Source organism: Crocodylus siamensis, chromosome 1, assembly GCF_052110815.1.
Source record: "Crocodylus siamensis isolate JL-2025a chromosome 1, ASM5211081v1, whole genome shotgun sequence".
In the NCBI taxonomy this organism is placed as follows: Eukaryota; Metazoa; Chordata; order Crocodylia; family Crocodylidae; genus Crocodylus; species Crocodylus siamensis.
Genome location: NC_143395.1, coordinates 427282929 through 427308269, shown reverse-complemented (window position 1 = coordinate 427308269; position 25341 = coordinate 427282929). Strand labels below are relative to the sequence as shown.

At 58.1% G+C, this 25341-nt stretch overlaps 3 protein-coding genes across 8 annotated transcripts in view; 2 read left to right on the top strand and 1 right to left on the bottom strand.

Annotated features, from left to right (window-relative positions):
* NRBP1 (nuclear receptor binding protein 1) overlaps positions 1 to 18598 on the top strand; it is a 56548-nt gene extending 37950 nt beyond the window's left edge. The window contains exons 8-18 of the mRNA XM_090031289.1: positions 12888 to 12971; positions 13191 to 13249; positions 14200 to 14298; positions 14399 to 14531; positions 14777 to 14879; positions 16184 to 16234; positions 16373 to 16508; positions 16599 to 16652; positions 16798 to 16861; positions 18022 to 18077; positions 18205 to 18598. Of these exons, the coding sequence (XP_089887415.1) occupies positions 12888 to 12971; positions 13191 to 13249; positions 14200 to 14298; positions 14399 to 14531; positions 14777 to 14879; positions 16184 to 16234; positions 16373 to 16508; positions 16599 to 16652; positions 16798 to 16861; positions 18022 to 18077; positions 18205 to 18303 (938 nt within the window). The 3' untranslated portion in view covers positions 18304 to 18598. The remainder of the gene's footprint in view (positions 1 to 12887; positions 12972 to 13190; positions 13250 to 14199; positions 14299 to 14398; positions 14532 to 14776; positions 14880 to 16183; positions 16235 to 16372; positions 16509 to 16598; positions 16653 to 16797; positions 16862 to 18021; positions 18078 to 18204) is intronic.
* A 93-nt stretch (positions 18599 to 18691) lies between these two features.
* On the top strand, positions 18692 to 20832 carry KRTCAP3 (keratinocyte associated protein 3). The gene is made up of 6 exons (XM_090031282.1): positions 18692 to 18780; positions 19045 to 19235; positions 19468 to 19527; positions 19777 to 19977; positions 20063 to 20197; positions 20366 to 20832. Exons 1-6 carry the CDS (start codon positions 18753 to 18755, stop codon positions 20468 to 20470), a joined length of 720 nt encoding a protein of 239 aa, XP_089887408.1. The 5' UTR covers positions 18692 to 18752; the 3' UTR covers positions 20471 to 20832.
* A 26-nt stretch (positions 20833 to 20858) lies between these two features.
* IFT172 (intraflagellar transport 172) overlaps positions 20859 to 25341 on the bottom strand; it is a 50313-nt gene continuing 45830 nt past the window's right edge. For 4 of the 6 annotated variants that reach the window (XM_090031269.1, XM_090031267.1, XM_090031268.1 and 1 more), the window contains 7 exons: positions 25185 to 25295; positions 24412 to 24531; positions 24020 to 24115; positions 23583 to 23642; positions 22758 to 22856; positions 21882 to 22035; positions 20859 to 21158 (listed from right to left, as the gene is read on the bottom strand). In XM_090031269.1, the coding sequence (XP_089887395.1) occupies positions 20896 to 21158; positions 21882 to 22035; positions 22758 to 22856; positions 23583 to 23642; positions 24020 to 24115; positions 24412 to 24531; positions 25185 to 25295 (903 nt within the window). In that variant the 3' untranslated portion in view covers positions 20859 to 20895. Of the gene's footprint in view, positions 21159 to 21426; positions 21519 to 21881; positions 22036 to 22757; positions 22857 to 23582; positions 23643 to 24019; positions 24116 to 24411; positions 24532 to 25184; positions 25296 to 25341 lie in introns of all 6 variants that reach the window. The other 2 variants (XM_090031271.1, XM_090031272.1) reach the window with 1 other exon arrangement.

Genomic DNA, 25341 nt, shown 5'->3' with positions numbered 1-25341 from the left:
TCGTGGTTGCTGTCACCCAGCTTCCCATCGATCACTAGGTCACCGACTAGGTCGTCCCCCGTAGCCAGTACCAGGTCGAGCAGCGCTTTGCCTCTCGTTGGCCCATAGACTTCTTGAGTCAGGTAGAGGTCATCCACGCACGAGAGAAAGCTTTGCGACTGCTTGGATTTTGCTGAGTGATCTTCCTATGAGATGTCCGGGTAATTGGAGTCACCCATGACAACCAAGGTCCTGGAGCAAGCGGCCTCAGTCAGTTCCCGGGCGAACTCCTGGTCAAGCTCAGGACTTTGAGTGAGGGGTCTGTAGTAGACTCCCACCTTTGTGTCCCCTGTGCCGTATTCCCCACGAATTTTTACCCAGAGGGTCTCTAGCTGTCCATGATGGTCGCCAACATCAGCTTGCAGGGACATGTCTTTCCTTCACATAGAGAGCTACACCCCCGCCCCTTTTGTCAACACGATCCCTCCTGTACAGGGTATAGCCCTCTATACCCGTGGTCCAGTCATGGGTGGAGTCCCACCAGGTCTCTGTTATCCCAATGACGTCATAATTCTTTGCACTGAGCAGGAGGACGACTCGTCCTGCTTGTTGCCCAGGCTCCTGGCATTAGTGTACAGGCAGGCGAGTGTCCCCTTGGGGGCTCTTGCCTTGCCCACAGATTGTGCCAGGGCTGGGGCCAGGAGTGGGCTCCCTTAAGTGCCTTGGTCTGCTGGCTTTGCAAGGGTTGCTCAGCGGGCCAGCAGTGGCAGTAGTCCCCCCATCCCCCAGCGGGCTTAGTTTAAAGCCTGGTGGAGCAGGTCAGCCAGCCTGGCTGAGAAGAGCCTCCTCCCCAGGGGAGAGAGGTGGAGGCCATCTCTTCCCAGCAGCTCGCTGCCTCTCTCTCCAAAGAGCGGGCTGTGGTCATGGAAGCCAAAGCCTTCCCGATGACACCAGCTCCGCAGTCTTTTGGTTCACTGCGTGGATCTTCCTCTCCCTCCTCAGCCCATAGCCCAAGACTGGGAGGATCGATGAAAACACCACCTGAGCTCCCAGACCCCTAAGCCCCGCTCCCAAATCCCTGTAGTGCCTTATGACCTGGCTGGGGGTGCTCCGAGCCGTGTCATTGAATAGAATCACCTCCTTGCTCCTGCCTGTTTAAACATCCAAGGGTCATGTTAGACCACTTCTGTCACAGCATTGTCCTGGTGCCCTGCCAGGCGACTTGTCTACTGTAAGCCCAATTGCCTTGTGAAATCAGTTCTGACATTAATGGAAATGGGAGTGGGGTCTAATCCGTCTCTGTGTCCAGGATGTTCCCTGCTCAGCAGGTACAGCCTGCATCCCTTGTTCCTGGACTAGTCTTGCATTTGGCTTTAATGCCCAGTTTGTCTGAAGAGACCCAGTTTCATCAGGTGACCTGGATTCCTGCCTGTCTGCTGTGTCCTCAATTATGCTTCATTGGTTCTTACCCAAAATTCTCACCTCAGTTCTATGCAACTTCCAGGTAAGTGAAAATGTGGGTTAGTCTCAGACCTAGTCCTGATCCTTATGGAACTCCACTAGAAGCCTCTGTCAGATTTTCCATTACCTCTTCAGAGATCTGGCAGTTAGCCAGGTCTTAGGCATGTTAAGTGGATTAATTAGTATCAGTTTTTAATTCGGACATAGCGTAGTATTATATGTGACTTGGCCAATAGAATGTCTACAGAAATCAAGATCTGCTGCATTTTTAACAGTTACTTTTATCAACCAAACCTGTAATCTCCTTAAATAATGAACTAGATCTCAACAGTCCTTTCCATAAACGTGCAGGCTCTATTGCTTTGTCTGGGTCTTTCGCACTGTGCTGTTCACCGCGTGGTACTGCTCTCCCTTTTGGATATCAGCACAAGATATTCACTACTTACGGAATTCCCCCAGAATTCAAATTAACACCAAGAGAGCTATTTCTTTTCCAGTGCTCCTGGGGACCCTAGGTGCAAGTTATCTGGACCTTATAGTTTCATAGATGTTAGGGTCAGAAGGAAACTCAGTAGGTCATCAAGTCCGACCCACTGCCTTGGTTAAAGACCACCTCTGGAGGAAGCTTATTCTACTGTCTGGACGCCCTGACTGTAATCCCAGCTAGGTGCTTGCCCAGTCTCCTCTTGAAGACCCCTAAGGTAGGGGAGAGCACCACCTCCCTTTGAAGCCCATTCCAGATTCTGGTAACCCTTACTGTGAAGAAGTTTTTTCTAATGACCTGCCCTTCTTTAAAATGTTTCTCCCTAATGGATATTGCTGAATGGTCTCCAGGGGCTCTGTGGACTTGCCACTAGAAAGTTAGTGACATACTTGCCAGTGTGTATTGCAGGTGTTTGAGAGGGAACAGAGGAGTGCTGGGGTGCAGAGTGGCTCCAGCTCCAGGCCTGGCAAGGGAGTGTGCCCAATGCAGTGGTGCTCAGCCTTGGCCCTCAGCGCTCCCCACAAGTCTGGAAACTTGACTGTAGGGGAGTGGTGGCTAGAGAGACTGCCATTGTTCCCCTGCTGCTACAGGTCCAAGCCCTGTGGGCCAGATAATGTGGTACTGTGTGCTGGACTGAGTCCCTGTGCTGGGTAAGGTGGCAGGGCCCATATGGGGCAGTACCATAGATTCATAGATTGTAAGGCCAGAAGCGACCTCAGAAGATCATTGGGTCCAGTCCCCTGCACCAAGTAGGAAAGATAACTGGGGTTCAGGTGACCCCAGTAAGGTGACTGTCTAGTCTGCTTTTGAAGATCTCCAGGGTAGGTGATTGCACCACCTCTGGAGGGACCTTGTTCTACAGTCTGGACACCCTGACTGTAAAGAAGTTTTTCTTAATGTTGAGTCTGAATTGGTCTTCCAGGAGTTTGTGGCTGTTACTCCTAGTTTTCCCCTCGTGTGCCCTGGTGAACAGTTGCTCACTGAGCCTTGGATGTACTCCCCTAGTGTAGTGGTATGCTGCCACCAGGTCCCGTCTCAGCCTTCTTTTCCTCGGGCTGAAGAGTCCCAGATCTCTCAGCTTTTCCTCATATGGCTTGCTGTGTAAAACTGATCATACGGGTGGCTCTTCTCTCGACTCTCTCAAGCTTGTCCATGCCCTTGTTAAAATGTGGTGCACAGACCTGGAGGCAGTACTCCACCTACAGTCTCACCAGTGTGGAGTAGAGCAGAAGAATCACCTCCTTGGTTTTGCTGGAGATGCATCGATTGATGCATGCCAGAGTATTATTTGCTCTACTGACTACAGGATTGCATTGCTGGCTCATATTCATACTGTGGTCTGTTACCCCCAGATCCCTTTCATTCATGGTTCTAGTCAGTTTGGTGCTTCCAAGCCTGTAGGTGTGTTGGGGGTTGCTTGTCCTGAGGTGGAGCACTTTACATTTCTCGACTTTACATTTCTCGATCGCTCACCTAGCCTTCAGCCCAGAGCAGTTAGGCCCCACTGCTGGACCCTGTTCCTCTCTCTGCTGCCCACTCAGTTTCTTCCTGCTTGACTTTCTCTGGCTCCCTTTTTCATATGCCATCCTGGTGGAGCTAAGATTTTTCTGAAGGAGGGGTGTGGTCAGGATTGGGCCCTTGGCCTCTGGCAAGCAGAATGTGGCAGGTGCTGCTGCCTGCCTGCCCAGCTGGGCAACAGGGGCTGGGCATCCTTGCTCCCACAAGATTAGGCCCTCGGTGGCCACACGGGACAGAAGTGGAGAAGAAATCAAGCCTCTTCCCCCTCCGCTGTTCCTTCATCTCGTCTTCTGCCCTCCTCTAGCTCCTGCCTTTTGTTGTCTGCCCCCCCCGCTTTGTTACCCGACTGCCAGGCTGGATTCCCGGACTACAGCGGGGCTGTCTGAGTTCCCGAGCAGCCAAGGGGATGGCTTGGCCTTGTGGGCTGTGATGCCCTGCCCCAAGAATCAGAAGGAGGGGAGCCCAGAGACTCTGGCAGTAGGAGAGTGATAGGGGGAGCAGAGCCTGGAGGCCACCAGTTGGACAGCCCTAGGCTATGTAATACTGTAAGAGATTCTGTGATCACCCAGTTGGACCTGCACAGCTTGGGCCCACAGGACTTCACAGAATCAGTTCCTGCTCAAACTGGAGCAGAGTTTTTAGAAGATGCCCTATCTAAACCTGAAACTGCTAGTCCTGGAGCCTCTGCAGCAGTGGAGGTAAGTGGTTCCAGTGACTGATTGCCCTTTTAAAGAAAGCTGTACCCTACTTAATCCATATTTCTCCACCTTTCTGTCTCCAGCCATTGGGTCTTGTTATGCCTGTGACTCAAGCAAGTCTGAGCAGGTGCATACGGATTTTCCAGAGGCTTATAACTTGGCCACACTTGGCAGTTTCACAAGCACAGTGAAAATCACATCCCTGCTAAATGCAGTTTTTTTGAAACAACAGAATTTTATGCCAAGACTCCCCCTGGAAAATCAGCGTGAGACATGTAGGCAGCGTGAGACATGTAGGCAGCATGGGAAACCAGCTGGTAGAGTTGGTTGGCCAAGTTTATTAGCACCTGAAAAGTCTGTAGGAGAAAGTGGTGAATGCTGTGAGCACATTGTATGTGGTGGTTGTAGAATCAGTTCAGCTCTGGTTTCTTATTCCTCTCCCACCCCCATTCCCGAAGGGCTTGAAGTTAGATGCTTAAATATTGGGCCTCATTTTTAAGACAGCTGGGATCCTAACCTTGATGTGGGATCTCTGGGACTCCCCAGGTACACGTCTTACAAAGCATCTTGCTCATTTTCTGCTGCTTTTCATGAATTGGGAAGCTTCTGTTTTTCCACAGTTCAGGACCTGGGGGTTACAGTGGACAAGAAACTGAATAGGAGCCAGCAACGTGCCCTTTTTGCTAAGAAGGCTACCGGCATCCTGGGCTGCATTGGGAGGAGCGTTGCCAGCAGATCAAGGGCAGTGATTCTTTCCCTCTATTCAGCACTGGGGAGGCCACACCTGGAGCCCTGTGTCCAGTTTTGGGCCCTCCACTACAGAAAGGATGTCGATTTTGGAGAGAGTCCAGCGGAGGGATTTGATAGCAGCCTTCAGCTCCCTGCAGGGGGTTGCAAAGTAGATGGAACTGGACTGTTCTCAGTGGGGATAGATGACAGAACAAGGAGCAGTGGTCTCCAGTTGCGGCAAGGGAAGTTGAGGTTGGATATTAAGAAAAACTGTCATGATTAGGGTAGTAAAGCACTGGAACAGGTTCCCAGAGAGGTGGTGGGATCTCCATCCTTGGAGGTTTTGAAGACCCGGCTAGACAAGGTCTTGGCTGGGATGATGTAGCTGGAGCTGGTTCTGCTTTGAGTAGGGGGTTGGACTAGATGTGACCTCCAAGGTCCCTTCCAAACCTCACTGTGTGATTCTAAGGGCGTGGGATTGCTGGCACAGGTTCTGCAGCAGTGGAGTTCCGAGCTAGCTTCTCTGCCTTTCCCTCGGGAGCTTGGAGGAACCGAACTGGCAGAATCCTGCTTTGCTTCATGCTGTCAGCACAAGGCTCATGTGAGAAGGTGGCTTCAAGGAAGCAGAAGTATTGTTTTTCCTCAAGGGAAAGGTGACACTTTCCAATATTGTTCCTAATATCTAACCTCAACTTCTCTTGTTGCAACTGGAGCCTATTGCTCCTTGTTCTGTCATCTGCCTACAGGGAGTTTGTACAAAATTGATTTGGAATATACTTAGTTCTTCAGAGTTTAACAAGTAAATAAAATTCTGGTTTATTAACATGATCACAAGGAAGGAATATTTCTAGTCATAACTGCAACATTTTTATAACATTTTTGTATATTTATAGTGTTTTATTTTTTCACATTGTAAAGGATTTTTTTTATTTAAATGTAGCAAAATATATCTTCATTAAGCTTCTCTTATTGCAGGCAGATTTTGCTCCCAGACACCAAACCTAGTCTATAAGTGACAGTGAAGCAAATAAGTCGAGAAATATTTAAGTACAGTCATATATTAGGCAATTTCTGGCTGCTGTCCATATTTTACTGTGACACATGTCATATGTAAGCTTGGTGCAGAACAGTTCTGTGGTCTGAGGACTGTTGTAAGATCTGAAACAGGGCAGTGCAACTATTCTTCCCTACCCTCTAGTCTCCAGAGAGCTAGTGTAGAGTAACCCCAGGGGCCAGTGTGCCCATGAAGTCTGACCTTCAGCATAGCTCAGACCACAGAAACTATGCCTTCTGCATCCAGCCTGTCGCTTCTGGACCAGCGATTCTCAACCAGGGGGCTGCGCAGTAGTAAGACCATGAGGTGTGCCAAATGCCTATGCATGATTTACAAAATTACCCCAGAGGTTTCAAATAAGAATTCAGTGTCCAAATCATTCTTCCTAGTCATGGCCTTTCTGTGGTCTTTGCAATAGGAGAATTGCTTTAGTACTACTCTATAGCCAAAGAACTAGTGTGAGCAAAGAGCCCGCATTTTCTGATGGGTGCCTTGAGTCTAACAAAGTTGAGAACCGCTGTTTTAGACCACCATCCGGCCTGTTGAATGACCCCCAAGAACAGTGCACAGACTCCTCCATGTCCTTGAAGATGACATTGTTGAAAGGTTTAATTGTCCCTAGTCAAAAAATGTGCTGTATTTCTGGTCACAATGCCTGTAGCTCCAAATTCTAGCTATTAGATCTTGTTTACGGAGCTACTATTACATCTCTTACGGATTGCAGCTCATGTCAACCTTTCCAAGCCAGATACCAGGGGTACTGGTCTGTCATTCTGCTTACCCTTCATAAATATAAAGAAAAAGACCTGAGAGTGACAGGAGCCAGCAGTGTGCCCTTGGTGCCAAGAAAGCTACCGGCATCCTGGGCTGCATTGGTAGGTGTGTTGCCAGCAGGTCGAGGGCAGTGATTCTTCCCCTCTATTTGGCACTGGGGAGACATACATGGAACCCTGTGTCTGGTTTTGGGCCCCCCCCCACTACAGAAAGGATGTGGACACATTGGAGAAAGTCACATAGAAGGCAACAAAAATAGTTGGGGGCTGGGGGACATGACTTGTGAGGAGAGGCTGAGGGAACTGGGCTGATTGAGTCTGCCGAAGAGAAGAGTGAGGGGTATCAAATAGCAGCCTTCACCTCCCTGCAGGGGGGCTGCAAAGAGGATGGAGCTGGACTGGTCTCAGTGGGGGCAGATGACGGGACAAGGAGCAATGGACTGAAGTTGCAGCAAGGGAAGTTTAGGTTAGTAATTAGGAAAAACATTCTCACTAGGAGGGTGATGAAGCACTGGAACAGGCTTCCCAGAGAGGTGGTGGAAGCTCCATCCTTGGAGGTTTTCAAGACCTGGCTAGACAAAGCCTTGTCTGGGTTGATGTATCTGGGGCTGGTCCTGCTCTGAGCAGGGGGTTGGACTAAATGCGACTTCTGAGGTCCCTTCCAACCCTCATGTTCTGTGATTCGATTGCTGCCTCTGCAACAGTATTTGCAGCCCCTCCTTAATTTCTTCATTGGCTCAGGCTTCTTTGAAATCAGCATTTAAAAATTTAGGGAGCTTAGTGGTCACTTTCTTTTAAAACGGTTATTTCTCCTGGAGACTTATAGCATGTCACGATTGCTGTTGAGAACTCTCCCAGGTACAGGGATTCAGATCTGAAGTTTCTCTTTGGTTGAGAAATGTTATTTGATTTGGTGCCTAGGGCATCTGGGCTGGAGCCAACATGGGTCTTGTGTCAGCTTGGGGAGCCTGTTCTGGTGTCAGGGTTGTCTGCAGCTGCACATGCTGAGCCTACAGCAACTGGCAGGAAGCAGGTGTGAAACATCGGATGCTGTGAGTCGATGCTGGTGTAGGAATATGGTGCCATGTCTGAACTGATGGCACTGGGCAAGCAGAGAGCAATCATGTTTAGTGGCCTAACGTGGGTACTTCTCCCCAAGGCCTTTTCTGAGGGCCACCATATGGGAGCTGCCCCAGTTGTGGCTCTGCCTGATGCCTTGGCATGCTACTGCCCATGCTGTAGTTGCATATAACCCTGCACAGTGACACATGGCTGCTGCCATGAATCCATCTCAGCCAAGTGTGCTTGCAATGAGTTCAGCCAGGGCAGCTGTTCTGCTGGGGGCCCCGCATAGGCCTCAAGACCCGTGGGTCTCCTCAAGGAGACCAGGCCCTGCTTAGAGCAGCATGCTGACAGACCATGCTTCATGCCTGATCCCCCATTCAGAGCACTCAGTGGTGCAAGCATTTCCAGGTGGGATGCCGGGACCATTTATCCATGAAGCTCCAACATGATGTGAAGCTGTCGGTTCTTTGCCCTAAGGGCCCCACTTTGCTGATGTTTGTCTTGGCTGACTTCCCAAGCCACTAGCCTTCCTGGCCCACATGGGCAATGACCGGGCTCCTCGCACTTTGGCAGCAACGTTTATGAAGTCAGCCGGCAATGTAAGCGTGTAGACATCAGCCTCCTGTCCCCTCCCTGGATGATCAGCCACAGCTTGGCACTCCCTGACTGCTGTGCGTGGGTGCCCCAGTGGTTCTCAGCTTTTTTGAGACTCAAGGCCCCCTCAAAATGTCAGCTCTTAAATTTTCCTTCATGTTTTGCCTACAGAAAAATACTGGTGCAGTTCATCTGTTGCAAAGAGCTCAGAGAGACTGCAACATGGCAGGACTGTTTTAATGCTGTAAAGGTTTTTCAGTCTCTGGGTTTATCTTGTACATCCTGTCTGCTCCCCTAACAGTGCTAATGTTACATGGCACCCTTAAAGGGATTTCAAGGCCTCCTAGGGTGTCGTGGCACCCTGGCTGAGAGGGCCTGCTCTGGACTGTAAGCTCCTTGGCTACAGGGCCCTGGCCTCATGTGAGCATACAGCACTTCGCACAGCAGCAAAGCTTGCACAGAAGTGACACAGCTTGTATTTCAGTAGGATGCTCTTTGGGAGGTGACTGGTCTTCTCTGACAAAGGTGTGCCGGGGTTGCCTGTCTTAATGCAGTGCTGGAAGGAGCTTGGATTGCTGTGCCAAGCCTGCTGATGAGAACAGAGCAGACGTGACCAGAGTATGAGCTGTCCTGGACTCAGCAGTTGCTTGAGCGGGGAGCTGCAATGTAGAGAATATCCCCCTTGGTACAAGTCTCTCTGCCTGCATCTCCTTGGCTGCCCCCATAGGAAGGCCTTGCAGGGACCAGTTGGTTGTTGTGGTCGCAACGGATTACCCAGTTTTTCCTCTGCAGCAGACTTCATGAGCAGCTCTTCCATGCTGGTTGCTGGAAGTAGGGAGCTGTATAGCAGCACATGGCCATCAGATGACTGAGCTGTGGTCAGCAGTACTGAGGTGAATTACCTGGGTGTGGAGACAGCCAGCACATTGATGCAGCTCTCAGCAGTGTGCAGCTACCCCTTGCTCACCAGCAGGTAGTTTTATACTAGAATGGAGCCACTACCACCAGTGTAAGACTGCAACCTCTGCTGCACTCCTCTTGTGCAGCACAGTTGGCTTTATCCACAGTAAATGCGTGCCTGTGCCAGGACATGTCTTCCCCTGGTTTTTAGCTGCACTCCAGCTGTGGCACTGCTGCTCCACAGCTCGTTTGCTGGTGGGCAGAAAACATTATCGATCGGTGGCGCCAACGGATGCCCCTCCTGCCAGGCTGCCATAGAGCAGTCCCATGTCTGAGGGTGGAAACTTGCGCCTGTCACCAGTGGCTTCTCAGCTGCTCACACTGTATGGTCCCGTGCTTTCTGAAGACCTGTGCAAGGGCAAGCAGCGCCTTGCTTGGTGCCGTGGGGCTGTCTGCATGTCTGTCTGTACTGGCCTGAGCTTTTGAGGAGAAGTTTGTTCTGAAGAGCTTGATGCTTCTGTCTCTTGGCCTCAGCTTCATGGAACTTGCCTTGAGTTAGTGGCGATGTCGCCACTCTCCCAGCCAGAGCGCTAGGGTGCATAGCTGGGATGGGAGGATTCATAAGGGACTGTGTGCCTGGATCATGAGATGAGGTGGTGGTGCTGGACCCTCTGGCATCTAAACAGCAGTGCAAGCAGCATGGTCTGTTAACCTGCGGCTGCTGCCTTGGTCTCCCTCTGCAGAAGGGGATCACGTGCCTTGGCACTCATGGGGTGGGAAGGCTTGAGTGTAAAGCAGCTCCATTAACTCCCTGGGACGTAGGTTTTCCACACCTTGTTGTGCTGTGGCAGGGAACCACATCGCTGGACATGGCAGCAGCCAGGGTGTCCTCTGACCTACCACCCCATGGGGGCAGCTTACCTTGGGCAGAGGGGTGGTGAGTGGCAGTGTTTCTGCATATCCACGTGTCTGCACTTCTTGTCCCGGGTCAGATGAGTGCTGGGCATTGGAGACATAGACCTGATCATGCAATCTGGGGTGTCTGCTGCAGTGGCCCCTGCTGCACTCGGTGCTGACGGGGCAGGCAAAGCAGATGGGTTGGTTAGTAGTATCCCATGCTCCTCTGGAACCTAGCTAATGGGTATTAGCATGGGCCATGTTTTGGACATAGCTGTTTGGTGTCTCGTTGGTTGTGGGCTGTGAAATTGGTGGGATTGGCTAGAGAAATAAGATGGGAAAGTACAGGAAGCCCCAGCGCTGTGAGCAGGAGCCCAGGACTCTGTTTTAGGTGCTTGCTGGTCGCTCAGGGCGTGGCTGGGGCCTAGGTGTCCTGTCTTCCTCCCTCTGGCCAGCTTGGGCTCCTCAGGGTCAGGCAGCTAAAAGCCCCGTGGTGTCAGTGCTGGTGTGCACGTGGGTCCCCAACACTGTAAGGCCCATGAAGCAGGCTGCAGGGGTGAGTTCCTCAATCTCTGTCTGCCAGATCTCCTTCTAGCATGGCTCAGGTCCCACCCTTTGTTCGTGGGACATGCTCTTGGCACAGTCCTGTCCATACACTGGCAGGTCTCTCACAGACTACAATTTGCCCCATGCAAGAGGCTGGGGTGAAAGAGACCCGTCTCCTGTGCCCACTGCGCAGCATCTCCTGCACCTGCGTGATGAAGGGTAGAGGGCTCAGTGCCCTGGGGCCATTAGGAACCTGTGGACTTCCATTCCTGCTAGCGAGTCCATGTCCCTGTGTGGCTGTTGTGTGAGGAGGGCCACATCTCATGCTGGTTCAGTTGGTTGTCCTTGCCTGAGGAGCACGGGAGCTGCCGCAGTGCCCTCAACTGCCTGGCAACTGCAGCCAGAGAGGTGTGTAAAGACCCCAGAGCTGGGGGTGGCTTTACCCTGCGGCAGGAGTTTGCTCCCTCCTGGCATGGCTGTAACCATTAGCTGGCTGTTGTGGACAGACCCATGCTGCGTAGGAGCATCAGGGTTGGTTTGCTCTCGATCTCAGCTTTGTGCAGTAGCACTGGATGGTAGCGAGCTCTGCGGTCTGACTGCATTGCATAGTCCCTTCCGTGCCCAGTCTGTTCCCTTGGGGAAAAAGCACAGGGAGGGGGAACCTGCTTGCTATGGCTGCTGTCCTGCGCTGAGCCTAGCCCAGTGCAGCCTGGCTAGAGTGGGACAGGAGCTGCCCTCAATCTGCAGAGACAGGGCAGCAGTGGTGGGGGTGATGTCTCTACCATCCAAGAGGGGAACGGGATTCTTTCCAGCTTTGGAGACTCAAAGGCCCCCATTGCTGCTCCCGCGGTGTGGTCTGCCCAGCTGGTGGGAGGAGGCAGGGAGCTGGGGTGCAGCCACCCCTGCAGTGCCACAGCCTGGACCCACCTCCATGTTCCTCTGGTTCTGCTGGTTCTTCCTTCTTTCTTACACTGGGAGGCAGCAAGGCCCTTCGCCCCTCACCAGGGCATTCCCTCCTGTAGGCCATTTGTTCTAGAAACATTGTGTTGCCTCTTGCTTGTCACCCTTGGGGCGACCATCCCGGTCTTTACAGCCCCTGGTCCTGCGTCCCACACGAGGGACCGCTCTGCTGCTCTCCTGGGTCTGCTCTAGCCTGAGGCATCTCTGGACACTGTATAACCCATCCTGCAGGCGGGGTTGTGAGGTGTTGGCACTGCTGTTTTCATCACAAGGCATCATCTCTTCCTGGTCCTCACCCTTCTCCCTGTGTCTCCCAGCACTGTGCTTGGCTCCTTGACAGGAGCTGCACACAAGCTGAGCAGAGTCTAGCTGCTGACCATGCCCTGGGGCATGAGCTAGCGTGGGCTGGCATCCCCTTGTTTCCTCCAGTCCCCTGTGGAAGCTTCTGCTGCTTAGAGCAAGCACCGCTCAGAGCCATCTGTGCCTGCGGGTGCTGGCGATACTGGCAGCTGCACCAGCAAAGATGGCTGCTGAGCAGGAAAGGAGGCAGGGGTGCCGCTCCTGCGGGCTGGGGCCCTGCTTTGTGCTGGGGTGGGGTGGCTGCTCCACCTGTGCTGGAGGCCATTCCCTGCCACCGGGAGATGGCCGCCTTCTAGCCTGCACTGCCTCATGCTCATGCTGCTGGATTGGTGCCAGTGGGCTAGGCACCATGCTTCCACAGCCCTGGTCCGCAGTGAGGGCTGTGTAGGCTGCGGTTGTGCTGGGATGCCGCGCTGATCTCTGGGCCTGGCTCTGTCCCACTGATTGGCTGGAGCGGGATCTGCACTAGCACCCCCACCAGCTCTAGAAGGTCCTTGCTTTGTGGCAGAGCTGGCTGGCTGGCTGGCTGTTGCCCTGAGCTGTGGCTGCTCTCCTGACTTGTCTGCACAGTGTGTGGGGTGGGGCAGGCGGGTGATGCTGTGGGGCTGTTTGCTGAGAGCCTCCGGCAGGCAGTGAAGCCCAGGCAGCCTTGCCAGCTGCTCTCCCTCACTGGGGCCAGGAGCTTCCAGTGCTGTGGGAGCCCCAAATGGGCTGCCTTGGTGAGGGGACAGAAAGGCAGTCCCAGGGGTCTCTGCCCTGCCTGGTGTGGGTACAGCTTGCTCCCTTGCAGCTGGGGGCCTCTGGGACAGCGTGCCTTGAGGGCCGTGGGCAGGGATGGCCGCAGTTTAATCAGCCGTGGCTTCTTCCAGTGGCGCCAGACACGATCAACAACCATGTGAAGACGTGTCGCGAGGAGCAGAAGAACCTTCACTTCTTTGCCCCGGAGTATGGAGGTGCGGCGTAGTCCAGCATGGAGGCAGGCTGTCCCATGGGAGGCTGCGGGTAGCTGCCACCTCCCCCGGGGCTGTCCCGCCTACAGCTGGGCCTCTGAGCCCTGGTCTTTGGGAGAGGGGTGGAAGGGCAGCAGGGCCTATTCTGCCTGGGCTCCCACTGCTGCCGGGACCTGGCAGGTACATGAGGAGCTGCTGGGAACTTTTATTTCTCTGTTGCAGAAGTCGCCAATGTCACCACCGCAGTGGATATCTACTCCTTTGGGATGTGTGCGCTGGAGGTAAGCATGGGCCGTACTCTGGGCACAAGCGAGGATGGTGGGAGGGGCCGACACGTGGAAACCAAGACACTGGCTGGTGGTTGTGCCTCAGCCCATCCGTTTGCGACAGTGAGCTGTTGCTTCTGAAGAGCAGGCGCTGTTGGCACTGCATCTGTCGGAGATGGGTGGAGCTCCCTGCGGGCAGTCCGGGGGCTGCGCCGCTTGCTTCCTGGTGGAGCTTACCAGGCAGGGGCCTGGGCGTCTCTGTCCCATAACGGTCTGTCCCGCAGCTGCTTATCCATGTCGGACGCAGCTGGTGCTGGTGCTAGTACTCAGCCCAGCGGTTCCTGTGCCACAGTTCTCAGCAGGCCCAAGCAAGGAGCTGAGTAGAAAGACTGTCCACAGCCAGTATCAGGCCATTTTGGCCCTGCATTTCAAGGAAGGTGCTAGTCCAGCTGCAGAATTAAACTGCAGGGTTGGAAGCCTGGAAGCACAGCTGACAAGCAAGCTTGGACTGGCTGAGAGAAGGGCAGGCCATCGGGAAGCACAAGGCTGCTGTGCAGCAGGGGTTCAAACTGCTGCTGCTCCCCTGAGAAGCAGACGGGGAGCAACAGGCTTAAGCTGCAGTGAAGAAGGGTTGCATGGGGTGTGGGGAAACCCATTCTGGGAGGCAGGGTGGCCGGCAACTGAGGAAGCCGTGGGAAGCCCTGAGCAGGAACTGGGCACATGCACTCTGGACAGTTGGGCTGCCTTCCCCTGCAGTGGGGCAGAGGGGTGGGCAAGGTGACTCCTGCTCCTGCCCCAGGCCTTGGCCTCCCTCCTGCCAGCAGCAATGCAGGAGGAGCCTGGTGGCACAGAGCACCGCAGTGGCATCTGGGGAAGGCAGGGAGGCTGGTGCAGTCCCAGGGGCTGCTGCCAGAGCCAGCTGGGCGGTTGGCTTGCTAGGGCTGATGCATGGGTTTCTGTGGCAGATGGCGGTGCTGGAAATCCAGGGCAATGGTGAGTCGTCTTACGTGCCCCAGGAGGCCATCAACAGTGCCATCCAGCTGCTGGAGGATGGCCTGCAGAGGGTGAGTGCAGTGGGTTTGGGCACCCGTGAGGCCACAGGCTGGGCTGGGCCCTGTCCCCCTGGCACGGCTGGATCTCAGCACAGTTTTCCCTGCCTTGCAGGAGTTCATTCAGAAGTGCCTGGAGCAGGACCCGGGGAAGCGGCCCACTGCCCGGGAGCTCCTGTTCCACCAGGCCCTGTTCGAGGTGCCGTCACTGAAGCTGCTGGCCTCCCACTGCATCGTGGGGCACCAGCGTGAGTATGGGGCAAGAGGCCCAGGCTGGCCTTCCAGGGGGACCCGCTCATGCTGTTCCTTACTGCCTGGAGTTGTGGGCTGCACGGCTCGTAAACATGGTCCTGCCAAGCCTGGGTCACCGGTGATACTTAGGCAGGTGCTCTGCTGGCTCTGGGAGCTGGAGCCAGGCCTCTGCTGTGCCAGCTGCTGCTGGCAATGCAAGGAGGGGACTCGGTGCCGGGCTGACCACGCCCTTCGTCCACAGACATGATTCCAGAGAATGCCCTTGAGGAAATGACCAAGAACCTGGACATGAGTGCGGTGCTGGCAGAGATCTACCACCCCGACCGGGAGGGCGTCAAAATGATGTGAGTACCCAGCCCTGTGCCGTGGGGTAACAGACCCTGTGCTGTGCGAGGGTAAATGTGGGGAGCCGCTCGGCCTGGCCAGGTGCTCAGGGTCCCCGCACCCTGCTCTGGAGAGATGCAGCTCTGGCTGGGGGTCTAGTTATTGCTGAACTTGCGCAAGGAGCGAGAGCAGCCGGCCTCCCTGCCTCCACCGGGGCTCCGTGCTGAGGGAAGCAGGAGCTGTTTGACGTTGCAGGGGGTGGACGCATTTTGAACTGTAGGGAGGAAGAGATTGTAGGTGTGTGGGACATGGTCTTGGGCTGCTCTGTGGGATCCCTTTTGGGTCAAGGCACAGCTCTGGGGTCCCGGGTGGATCAGAGCAGGGACCTGCATGTGGGACCTGGAAGCACGGAGGTGCTTTGTGGGGACCAGAGACATCAGGCTGGGGGCCTAGATAGTGCCTCTCCTCCAGCTTGGGGTGCAGGTGCTCTCCCTCCAGCACTGGGCTGGGCTGGTGGGTCCATGTCTCCTGACTGCTGTGTCCAGATCCACAGCTCCCCATTCCTGGCAGCAGCTCCAGCCTGGTCCGGTGCCTCTGCTCTTCAGAGCTGGAGGCCCCTGCTCATGCTCTTAGTAGCAAGTGGCTGCTACAAGCAGGAAGCTGTGCAGAGCTCCATCGCCCACAATCGGGGAGGATGAGGCCAAACAGCACAGGCCACAGAGCACAGTGGGTGGACAGGGAGCCTGTCTCGCAGGAGACCAGCAGCTTGGCTTGCTCAGCTCAGCAGGAGGGCGGCTCACAGGACGCAGCAGCTCGACTCAGCTCATGGGTGCCACGCCAGGCTTGGGGCAGGTGGTCAAGCTGATGACAACACAGGCACAAAATAAATGAGCAGACGCCGCCCCTGAGCAAGCCTTAGGCTGAGGAATTTGTGGTCTCGCCCCTGCACTCGGGCTAAGCCCAACACTGCACTGTGGGCAGGAAGGGAGTCTCCCTGCTCAGACTGGTCTGCACTGGGGGGTTTTTGTCTTCCTCTGCAGCGGGGGCATGGCCCTGCCTGGGTTTTCTTGTGTCTATTGATAAACTGTCACAGAAGAAGGACGTTGCTGCTGTGGCAGGGTCAGGTGTTGGGTCTCTGTTGTGTCAGGGTTGACGGTTGTCTGGTACAGAGCTCAGATTATGGAAGTCCAGGCTGTTTGGACATAACTGATCCTGCCTCAGGCAGGGCTTGGACTGGATGTGACCTCCAGGAGTCTGATGCGAGTGGGGATCCAGGCAGATGTGACTCAGCTCAGATTCCCATGCGCTCCTTTCCCCTTTCCAGCTTCTCCCAGTCTCCAGCGCTGGAGTTGGACAAGTTCCTGGAGGATGTGAGGTAGGAGGCCAGGCCTGAGTTCCCTGAGACTGACCTGCTGTGGGGTTTGGGTACTGCCCTGACCTTGTCACACGCAGGGTTGGGCAGCCTGGGGCGGGGGCAGTGCCCGTGCCGTCCTGACTTCCCTCCGCCTCCCAGGAACGGGATCTACCCGCTTACGGCCTTCGGCATGCCGCGGCCCCAGCAGCCCCAGCAGGAGGTAGTGAAGTCCCCCATCGTCCCCCCGTCAGTGAAAACCCCGACCCCAGAGCCTGCCGAGGTGGAGACTCGCAAGGTGAGAGTGGCTGCCTGGCCAGGTGCCACTGTGCCCACCTTCCTGCCAGGGCCCAGCAGCTGGGGTCACTCTCGCTCTGCTCACTTCCAGGTGGTGCTGATGCAATGCAACATCGAGTCGGTGGAGGAGGGCGTCAAGCACCACGTAGGTTCCCCTGGCTGTGGCGGGGCTGCACTTGGGGAGCTGTCTGTGCCTGTGGGGGTCAGTGGGGCCGGGCCCAAGGTGGGAGGGTAGGAACAGGCCCAAGCCCTGGGCAGCCGCATCTCACCCACCTGTCTCTGCTCCGCAGCTGACGCTGCTGCTGAAACTGGAAGACAAGCTGAACCGGCACCTGAGCTGCGACCTGCTGCCCAGTAAGTAGCCGCCTTCCCTGCTGGGGCCCGGTGTACTTGCCTGCTTGCTGCATTAATACCAAAGCTTTTTCTCCAAAAATTAGGTTTTCAGAATTTTTGATTGTGCTGATCCCCAGCTTCTTTAACCCTGAATTTACTGCCAACTGATCTTGCCATGCGTGAGACGCACCGCTTCCTGCTGGTTGTAGCTTGGCTTGCTTTCCATGTTTTGTCTCCAGCACTTAAAATGCCCATTCCTGATCCAGGTGCCTCTAAAGCCATATCTACTAGGCTCTGTTTGCTCCTTCTCTTTTCATTTCTTGCACTTTTGCGAGTGTGGCCTGTTGTTACGAATTACGCTCTTAAAGCCATGTGCAGTTCGCTCTAGGCTGGGGCAATGATCACACAGAGCAAGTATCCAAAGTCAAATACAGAATCTTTATTCGTTTGAGCAAGGTGCCTCTGGAGAGGGACCCTGCCTACTAGTTAATACTTTTTTATACTTTCTAAGTGCAAAAGCGTTAGTCTGTGATTAGCTCACGCTCAGAAAAATACCCAATCATCTATTAACTAAATCACTATTCTGTCCAGTCAAGCGGCACTGTGGGGGTGAACACCGAAGTTTAACTCTTGAATTACATGCCCCCTATATTTTGTCTCAAGATGTTTCTTTATCTAACAAAAACAAAGCATGCCTGACTTTCAAGGTTCTCCTGTTGACAAGACTCCCCTGCTGACTGGATTCAGCTAGCTTCATATCTTATGAATAGCTAGCTTCAGTAACCCTCACACAGTACCCCTTTTCCCTCCCAGCCGTCTGGTAAGTGCTGTGTCTGCTTTTATGAAATGGAGGCGAAAGGAGAAAGAAATGGGCCTCACTTTTAGCATTACAAAGCCTTGCTTTAACACTACAAGATTCATAGATAACACTGTCCAGCTCTCTGGTTTTTTTGTATAAGTAGGAGAGCAGTGCTGCAGTTGGCATACTGTTTTGCGGCCATCCTTTTGGCCACCTCTGCCCACCTCCTCAGGCTGGAGGAGGCACAGACTCTCAGTTGTTCGGGCAGGTCTACTTAGGGTCCCTACTGCAAGCCAACCTCCTGGGTGCGGTAGGGTTTTTGTGCCATAAGGACGGATGAATTCCTTCATGTTTTACCTGCTCACGCTGCCTTGTCTTGCAGATGACAATATTCAGGAGCTGGCGGCAGAGCTGGTGCAGCTGGGATTCATCAGCGAGGTGAGCAGGCCTGGTCCTGTGGGGCTGTGGTGTGCGCCGGGCGGGGGGGGGGGGCTGTGTCGAGGGCCGGGACGGGGGGGACCCTGGGCTCTGCCCGGGTGCCCGCCCCTCACTTGGCTCTCCCCAGGCCGACCAGAGCCGGCTCACCTGTTTACTTGAAGAGGCGTTCAGCAAGTTCTATTACGGCCGCAACGGCACCCTGACGGCCGTCACCGTGTCCTCGTAGCTGGGCCGGGGTCGCCCCCGCCCCACCCTGCCCTGCTCCCCGGCCCCGCCCTCGCCCTCGGCCCCGCCCTCGCCGCGCTTGGAGCTCGCCCCGCATGCGCCGCGCTGCGCCCCCGCGTCCCTCCTCCGGCAGTCAGTATTATTGTAGCCCAGCCGGGCAGGCCCGGGCGGCGGGCGGGGGGCTCGGCCGGGCCGGGCCGTCCGGGGCCGGGGGCGGTGCGGGTCATTGCACAGCCCGGCGCGGGGGGCGGCTCCGGGCCCGCACTTCGTTTACGTGTTGGCAGCAGCTGGGGCGGGCGGGCGGGGGGGGAGGCGGGCCCCTCCGCCCTTTGTGTCATTTCCTATTTTTAATAAAACTGTTTTGTAAATAAGCGGCGGAGGCTCGTAGGGGGGCGGGCGCTGGGGCCGGCCCGGGAAGGGGCGGGGCCGGGGCTGGGCCGAGGCGGCGGGATGGGCCGGGCCGGCGGCTGCAGGGTTGGTGAGTGCCGCGACCTCGAGCCCCCCGATCCCGCGGGCGTGGGGCAAGGCGCGGGCCTGTGTGCAGCCCTCGTCCCGCCGCACGCGCACACCTGCGCGTGTAACTCTCCCCACGCGCCTCTGTGCGTGCGGCGTCCTTCTCCCCAGCCGCGCCGGCCACCCCCCCCACCCCCACCCCCACCCCTCAGTGCTCAGGTGCGCGTGCAGCCGCCCCCCCGCGTGTTGTGCCCGAGCCCCTGTTGCCAGCACCGTGTGGCCGTTGCAGGAGGGCCACGCGGGCGACGGGCCCTGGCGCGCTGCGGGCTGTGGCTGGTGCTGTTGGGCCACGCCGGCCTCGTGCTGGGCGCCATCGTGCACGGCGCCGTCCTGCGCCACGTGGCCCGGCCCACGCGCGCCCGCTCCGCGCAGCAGGAGTACGCCACAGCCAACGTGGTTGCCGTCGCCTCCGGCTTGTTGGTGAGTCCCCGAGCCGCCAGCCTTGCCCACCCGCCCCTGCACAAGCTGCCCGGGGGACCCTCGAGAGGACCAGGCCTGGCCCCAGCCACGCGGTGCCACTTGAAGACACAGGATGTGGCTGGGCTGGGGGTGACCCAAGCCTGCAGCCGGGCCGGGGCAAGCCTGTGGCCCTGGGAGGTGTCAGCATGGGGGCTTGCACTGCCAGCGGGAGCTGAGCCCGTGTCCTCCCCAGAGCATCGGGGCCGGGATCACGGCCATCCTGGTGTCCCGGAACCTGCTGCGCGCGGCCCTGGTGAGCGGGGCCGGGCATGGGCAGAAGGTGCAGCCCCGCCCCTGCGACGCGGCCGCGCCCTGGACCTTGGCCCGAGGTGCCGCACTTCCCGCCGGCACCAGGGTCAGGGTGGGGGCTGCCTCCGGCTTACGGCAGCCGGGAGCTGCACAGCCCTCGGGGATGACTGTGCTGGGTCAAGGCCCAAGGACGGTGGCACGGGTGGGGGTGCCAGGCTGGGCCTGTGATGCTCACTTTCCTGCTGTGCTGCAGCACTGGGCGCTGCTGGGAGTGGCGCTGCTGAACGGGCTGCTGTCAGCGGCCTGCAGCATAGGTCTGGCCCTGGCCATCTCTCTCACGGTGGCCAGCCGTGGCACCCACCTGGTTGCCGGCTGCAACAGCTCAGCCCTCCCAGCCGATGCCCGCATCGCCTTTGCCACCAATGACTGCCCCTTCGACACCACCCGCATCTATGTGAGTCCTGGGCACAGTGCTGCATCCTGATCCCCTCCCCATGGCCGTGCCTGACTGCAGCCCTGACCCACATTGCTGCCTGCAGGACACAGCCCTGGCACTCTGGCTGCCCGCCCTGGCAGTGGCAGCGGCGGAGGCTGTGCTCTCGGGTAGGTGCTGCATCGTGGCCCTGATTCTCCGTGGCATTGGGCCCTGCACCCCCACCGATGTCCAGGAGCAGGTAGGATCCCTGGCACTGGCTGCCAGCCCCACTCACCCAAGCCCCATTGCAGGGGATCAGGGCCAGATGGCCAAGCCTGTTTGTGTCAGGGGGAGTAGAGAGCCACCCTCCACCCCCAGCAGTGCCCCACAGGAGCATGTGGGCTCAGGGCAGCTGCTTCCGTTGCAGCTGGAAGATGAGGCTATGGAGAAGACCTCGGTGCCTGAGGACTTACCCCTGCGTGAGACGCACCGGCTGCTGCCCCCGCAGGCCGAGGCTGAGGCCCGTGTGTAGATGGAAGGGCTGTGGCACGGCAAGCCCAGCCCTGGGGCCCCTGCCCACGTAGTGGCAGCCCCTGGCCCTGGCTGGACCCACAGCCCCAGCCTGCTCTGCGCACAGGTGCCAGGCTGGCCTGACCCTTCCTCCGCTCTCAGGTGCAGCTGCAAGAAGGCCCTGGGCCTGTACTGGAGGCGAGGACATGGGCAGCAGGATGGCGAGGATGCCTGTGTCCCAGGCTGGGCCTGCATGCTTCCCCTGGTGGGAGTAGGGGCCCTGCCCCAGCACTGGGGCCTCTGGGAGCAGCCCCAGCCTGGCAGAAGGGCTGTATCTCTGGGGGGGGAGGGGGGGAGGAGCAGCATGAGCCTGGGCCAGGGGCTGCTTCGCTGCAAGAATAAAGCTGTGCTGCTGCACCACCCACACCTGTGCCCCTTAGCGCTGCATCACTGGCACGGGGACAAGGGGCAGGATGCTTGGGCCTGGCAGGACTGATCCCCAGTGGGGGCGGGATGGGGCAGGGGGGAGAAGTGGGGCCCAGGTGCTGCAGTGGCAGATGCAGGAGTCAGGCGGCAGCAGCTTGGCATAGACATGTTTACTAGGCCTGGGTGGCGCTGGCTCACTGGAAGGAGAAGCTGGTGCTGGGCAGCCCCCCACACCACTGGCTGACGAACTTGAGCACATCCTGGCAGCTGGGGCTGTGCGACGTCTGCAAGACACCAGGGTCCAGCTCGCCACAAGCCTGGCAGGAGCAGCAACCACCCCAGCACCCCTCACCCCGTCAGGGGCCAGCACCTGCCCCAGCCCTGGGGGACATGGGGGCACCATGCCTGAGCCCTGCACCCTGCTCCTGGGCCCCACTGCCCCGTGCACACGGTCACGGGGGTGCACTGCACAGGCCCCTCCTCCCTTCAGGCACCATCACCACAGGCCTTGCCCCCGTGCAGACGGGCCCGGCCCTGCCCACAGCCCCTCACCTTGGCAGCCATCAGGAACTTGTTCCACATGTCCTTGTTGGCCTCCTTCCCCGGGCGCTTGAACTCAACCTTGTTCCTCAGCACGGGGTAGCCTGCACCCCCCCACCCCAGAGCCTGTGAGCTGGGTCATCAACCCTGGTCTTGCATGTGGGACCGAGATAGCCGAGGCCTGGCTGAGCCGTGGGGCACTCCCCTGTAGAGCCCCTGCCTGGTGCTCTCTGCCCCTTCCCCCCAGGGCCAGCCCCAGGGGCCGCAGCATCAGAGGCAAGAGCTGCCAGGCTGCCCCCCAATACCTTGCTGCTGCCAGCCCCAATGGGGCATCATGTGGCCCCTGGGCCTTGCTTGGAAAGCACCGGGCTGCATGGGCCCAGCCCCGTCAGGGGGCAGCAGCACCAGGCAGGACGCGCCTCTCCTCCCCTCTTGCCTGGCTGGTGGCAGCAGCTGACTCAACTCACCAGTGAGCACACAGGGCAGGGAGCGCACGCCTGTGCTGGCCGCCACCAGTGAGGCCTCATAGGTGCCACGCTCGTCCTGTGGCAATACCTGCTCCAGCCGCTGGTCCATGGACATGGTGAGCACCCAGTCCCGCACCTCTTCCCGCTGCTCCTCCTGCATGGGGCCAAGTGCAGCCTCAGCCGAGCCCTGGCATTGGCACTGCCCAGCCCTGGTCCGGTGACGGGGCCGTGTGAGATGCTCTCCTCACCCCTCATGCCCTCTGCCAGCCCTACCCAGCTTCTGAGGCATCCTGGGATGCTCCAGGCACAGTGATGCCTGTGCTCTGCTTGCGGGGGTCGGGGGGTCCCAGGCCTCTGGGTGCTTCTGGTTGCCCCCCTGCCCCACATTCTGCTCCATGTGTTGGGCTTTTTAAGCCTCCCTCAAAGGCACTGGTTGCTGCTGCAGCCCAGGCTGGGGATGGGGACTGGGCTGTGCTAGTGCTCCTGCTGGCACCAACTCTGCACAGTCCTGGCTGGAGGGCCTTCCCCTGTGCTCAGGCTCAGCCTGAAGCTGCACTGGGGCAGGAAGGGATTTCCCCCTGCTTAGCCTGGTCCACAATGGGGGGTTTTGCTTTCCTCAGCAGCAGGGGCATGGCCTGGGCCTGGGGTCCCTGCAGTGCCCACAACCCCCCTGGCAGAAAGACATTGGCAGCCGTGGCCCCTGCTGGGGGCACGAATGGAGGCGATGTCGGGGGCTGTGTCAGGGGTGACTGTCATGTGGCCCTGAGGTCAGACACGGGGTTTGTCTGGACTGTCTTAGGTGAGACTGATCCTGCCTCAGGCCACGTGACCTCTGGAGCTGCCTGCCAGCCTTGCTCCTCCCTGCGTGACACTCACCACCACGTGCTGCTGGGCTGGGAGCGGCACCTCGAAGGGGATGTCCGTGTCCTGGAAGTCTGAGTGGTCCAGGGCATCCAGTGTCCCCTCCTCGATGGCCTGGAGGCAAAGAGACTGTGCCGAGGGGCCAACCCTGCAGGTGCTCATGGGGCCCATGGCTGGGCTGGGTGGTCCCTATGGGGGGCCTGGGAGCAATGTGCAGCCCCATCAGCTGTAGGAGTTGGGGCTCCTAGGCACCCGGGAGGGCTCCACTGCCTGTACCGTGCTTGTGCCAGGCCTGGGGGTGCCCTGTACGGCACAGACCCTGTCCAGATGCAGGATCCCTCGCTGACCCCAGGGCAGAGCCCACAGCATGTCCCACAGTCTCCCTCCATGGACACAGCACGGGGGGCTGGACCCTAGAGCAGCACCACCTCTCCCTGGAGGTGGTGCTGGGCAGTCCCTCATGGCCCCAGCCCATCATTCCTCCTCTGGCCTCATCCTCCACGCACTGTGTCCTGTCCAAGACTCGGAGCAGCGCCCCCACAACCTGGGAGAAGCAGCTTGGCAGGACAGGTGCTCCCAGCTCCAGGCTGTGCTGCACCGGAGCGCTGCCATCCCACATAGGAGCACCGAAACCCAGGGCCAGGGACTGGTAGAACTTGTCCCCTGGGGCCAGAAGCCCAAGAGACATCCCTGCAGCTCCCTGCACAACCATGGACAGAATGGGAGATAGCCCTGTTCTCATTTCACCCCAGCCCCTGGGCAGTGTGAGCAGCACTTCCCTGGGCCAGCCCGGGGCTCCCCAGCCAGCACGGCTCCCCCACCTACCCCAACCCCACTTACGTCACAGATGTCCAGAAACCGGTTCAGGAAGACAAAGGCCATGTTCTCCCAGCCGATGGCCTGGTGCAGAGCACAGGGGTGGGCGTGAATGCATGGCACAGGAAGGGAGCACATGGTGCAGAGGGGGCAAGCTGGCTCCCCTCCAGAGCCTGGGAGGCAGCCCCAGCACCAGAGCTCCAGCTGGGACATGCACCAAGCACCAGGGGGGCAGCGGGCAGGCAGTGCCCCGTCCCCGCTGGGCGATGCAGGGGTGGGGCCTGTGCAGTGCCAGGGAGTTGCCAGGGCTACTGCCCAGCAGGCACCAGGTCCCCAGTGACCATTACCCTGTGCTGCCAGGCTGCACCCAATGCCGGGTCCCAGCATGGTGGGCACTTGCCCTTGCCCCTTCCAGCCCAGGCCCCTGGCGGCCCTGTGGGGACACCAGGACTGACGCTCACCTTGGCTGCAGTGCCGGCTTCGTAGAAGGCTTTGTCTGCAGGGATGAGCTCGGTGTGACGCAGCAAGGAAACCGACAGCTTGGCAGCCACAATGTCCTGAGGGTGGTGAAGTAATGAGAACTGTGGGCAGCTGGTGCCCAGAGGCCAAGACCCATGAGCAGCCAGTGCCTGTGGGAGCTGGTAGAGCTGTCTGTGCTCTGGCACCTGGACCCTGGTGCCCACTGCCCCTCACAGCCCCATCCAGACCCCACCTGGAGCCCAGGCACAGTCTACAGCTAAGAGAGGCTGCCAGCTCATCCCGTCCAGCTGCATCCAGGTACCCCCATGCCAGGGCCAAGATGCTGTATTTGGCTAAAGCACCTCCTTGCCGTGCAGGGCAACCAAGGCCTTACCAGCTGCTTCACAGCCTGGGCAGCAGAGCGGGTGGCGTAGTAGTGGCAGACCAGCAGTATGTTCTCAAACTCCTCGTGTGCAGGTGTGTTGGCTTCGCTCGACTTCACCAGGTTCTCACACTGCAGGTGCAGAGGGGTCCCAGCAACATGTCAGCCCATGGGCACGTGCCAGCCCATCCAGGAGAGCACTCAGCAACAAGGCAGGGGTAGGGTGAGCCATGAGAAGGAAACAGGGGAAGCCCCAGGGCAGGGCTACAGCGTCCTCAGTACTGAGTGTCCATCCCGCTTCCTGCGGGGCAGCCAGGCCGGAAGGGGAGTGGGGTTGAGGTGAGGGCAGTGCTGCAGGTGAGCTGCAGTGGGGGGCACTGCCAGCACTAATGCACAGGACAGGGACAGCGTGGGCTCTCCCTCCCGGTGCCAGTCCTGCTTGCGCGCCAGCTCCAATCCCCAGCTCCCTGCACTCTTCCCCTGCTTCTGCTCCCCTCACAACCCTGAAGGGGGCAACACATCCCGGCTGTGTCATCCTGAGCAGGCAGAGCCTGGGCACGGGGAGCCCATGAGATGACTCCTGCTCTCCCCAGGATGGCTCCTGCTGGCTCCAACCTTGCGGGTTGGCTACAAGCCTCTGCACCCCCGCCCCCAGTGCCAGCCACCACAACCTGACAGGCCTCTCCTACACCCCGTGCTGTCCAACCCCCCCCAGGCACTGCTCCCCCCCTGCAGCGCAGGCCCCAAAGGTGGCAGCAGTGGCCTGGGGCACAGTGCCCTCTCACCAGGTTGAAGAGCATGTCCCGAAGGTCGGCCCAGCTGGGGTAGGCCTCTGCGCTATTCATGCCGGTCGCATTCACCATCTCCACAAAGAGACGCTTGTAAATGTTGAAGTTCTGGAAGAGAAGGGGGAACGACTGTCTCTGGCGATGGGGCATGGAG

Coding starts and splice junctions, on each gene's coding strand:
- KRTCAP3 (XM_090031282.1), top strand. CDS start 18,753: ATGGGCCGGGCCGGCGGCTGCAGGGTTG. Junction 18,781..19,044: donor GGCCGGCGGCTGCAGGGTTG/GTGAGTGCCGCG, acceptor TGGCCGTTGCAG/GAGGGCCACGCGGGCGACGG. Junction 20,198..20,365: donor CCACCGATGTCCAGGAGCAG/GTAGGATCCCTG, acceptor CTTCCGTTGCAG/CTGGAAGATGAGGCTATGGA.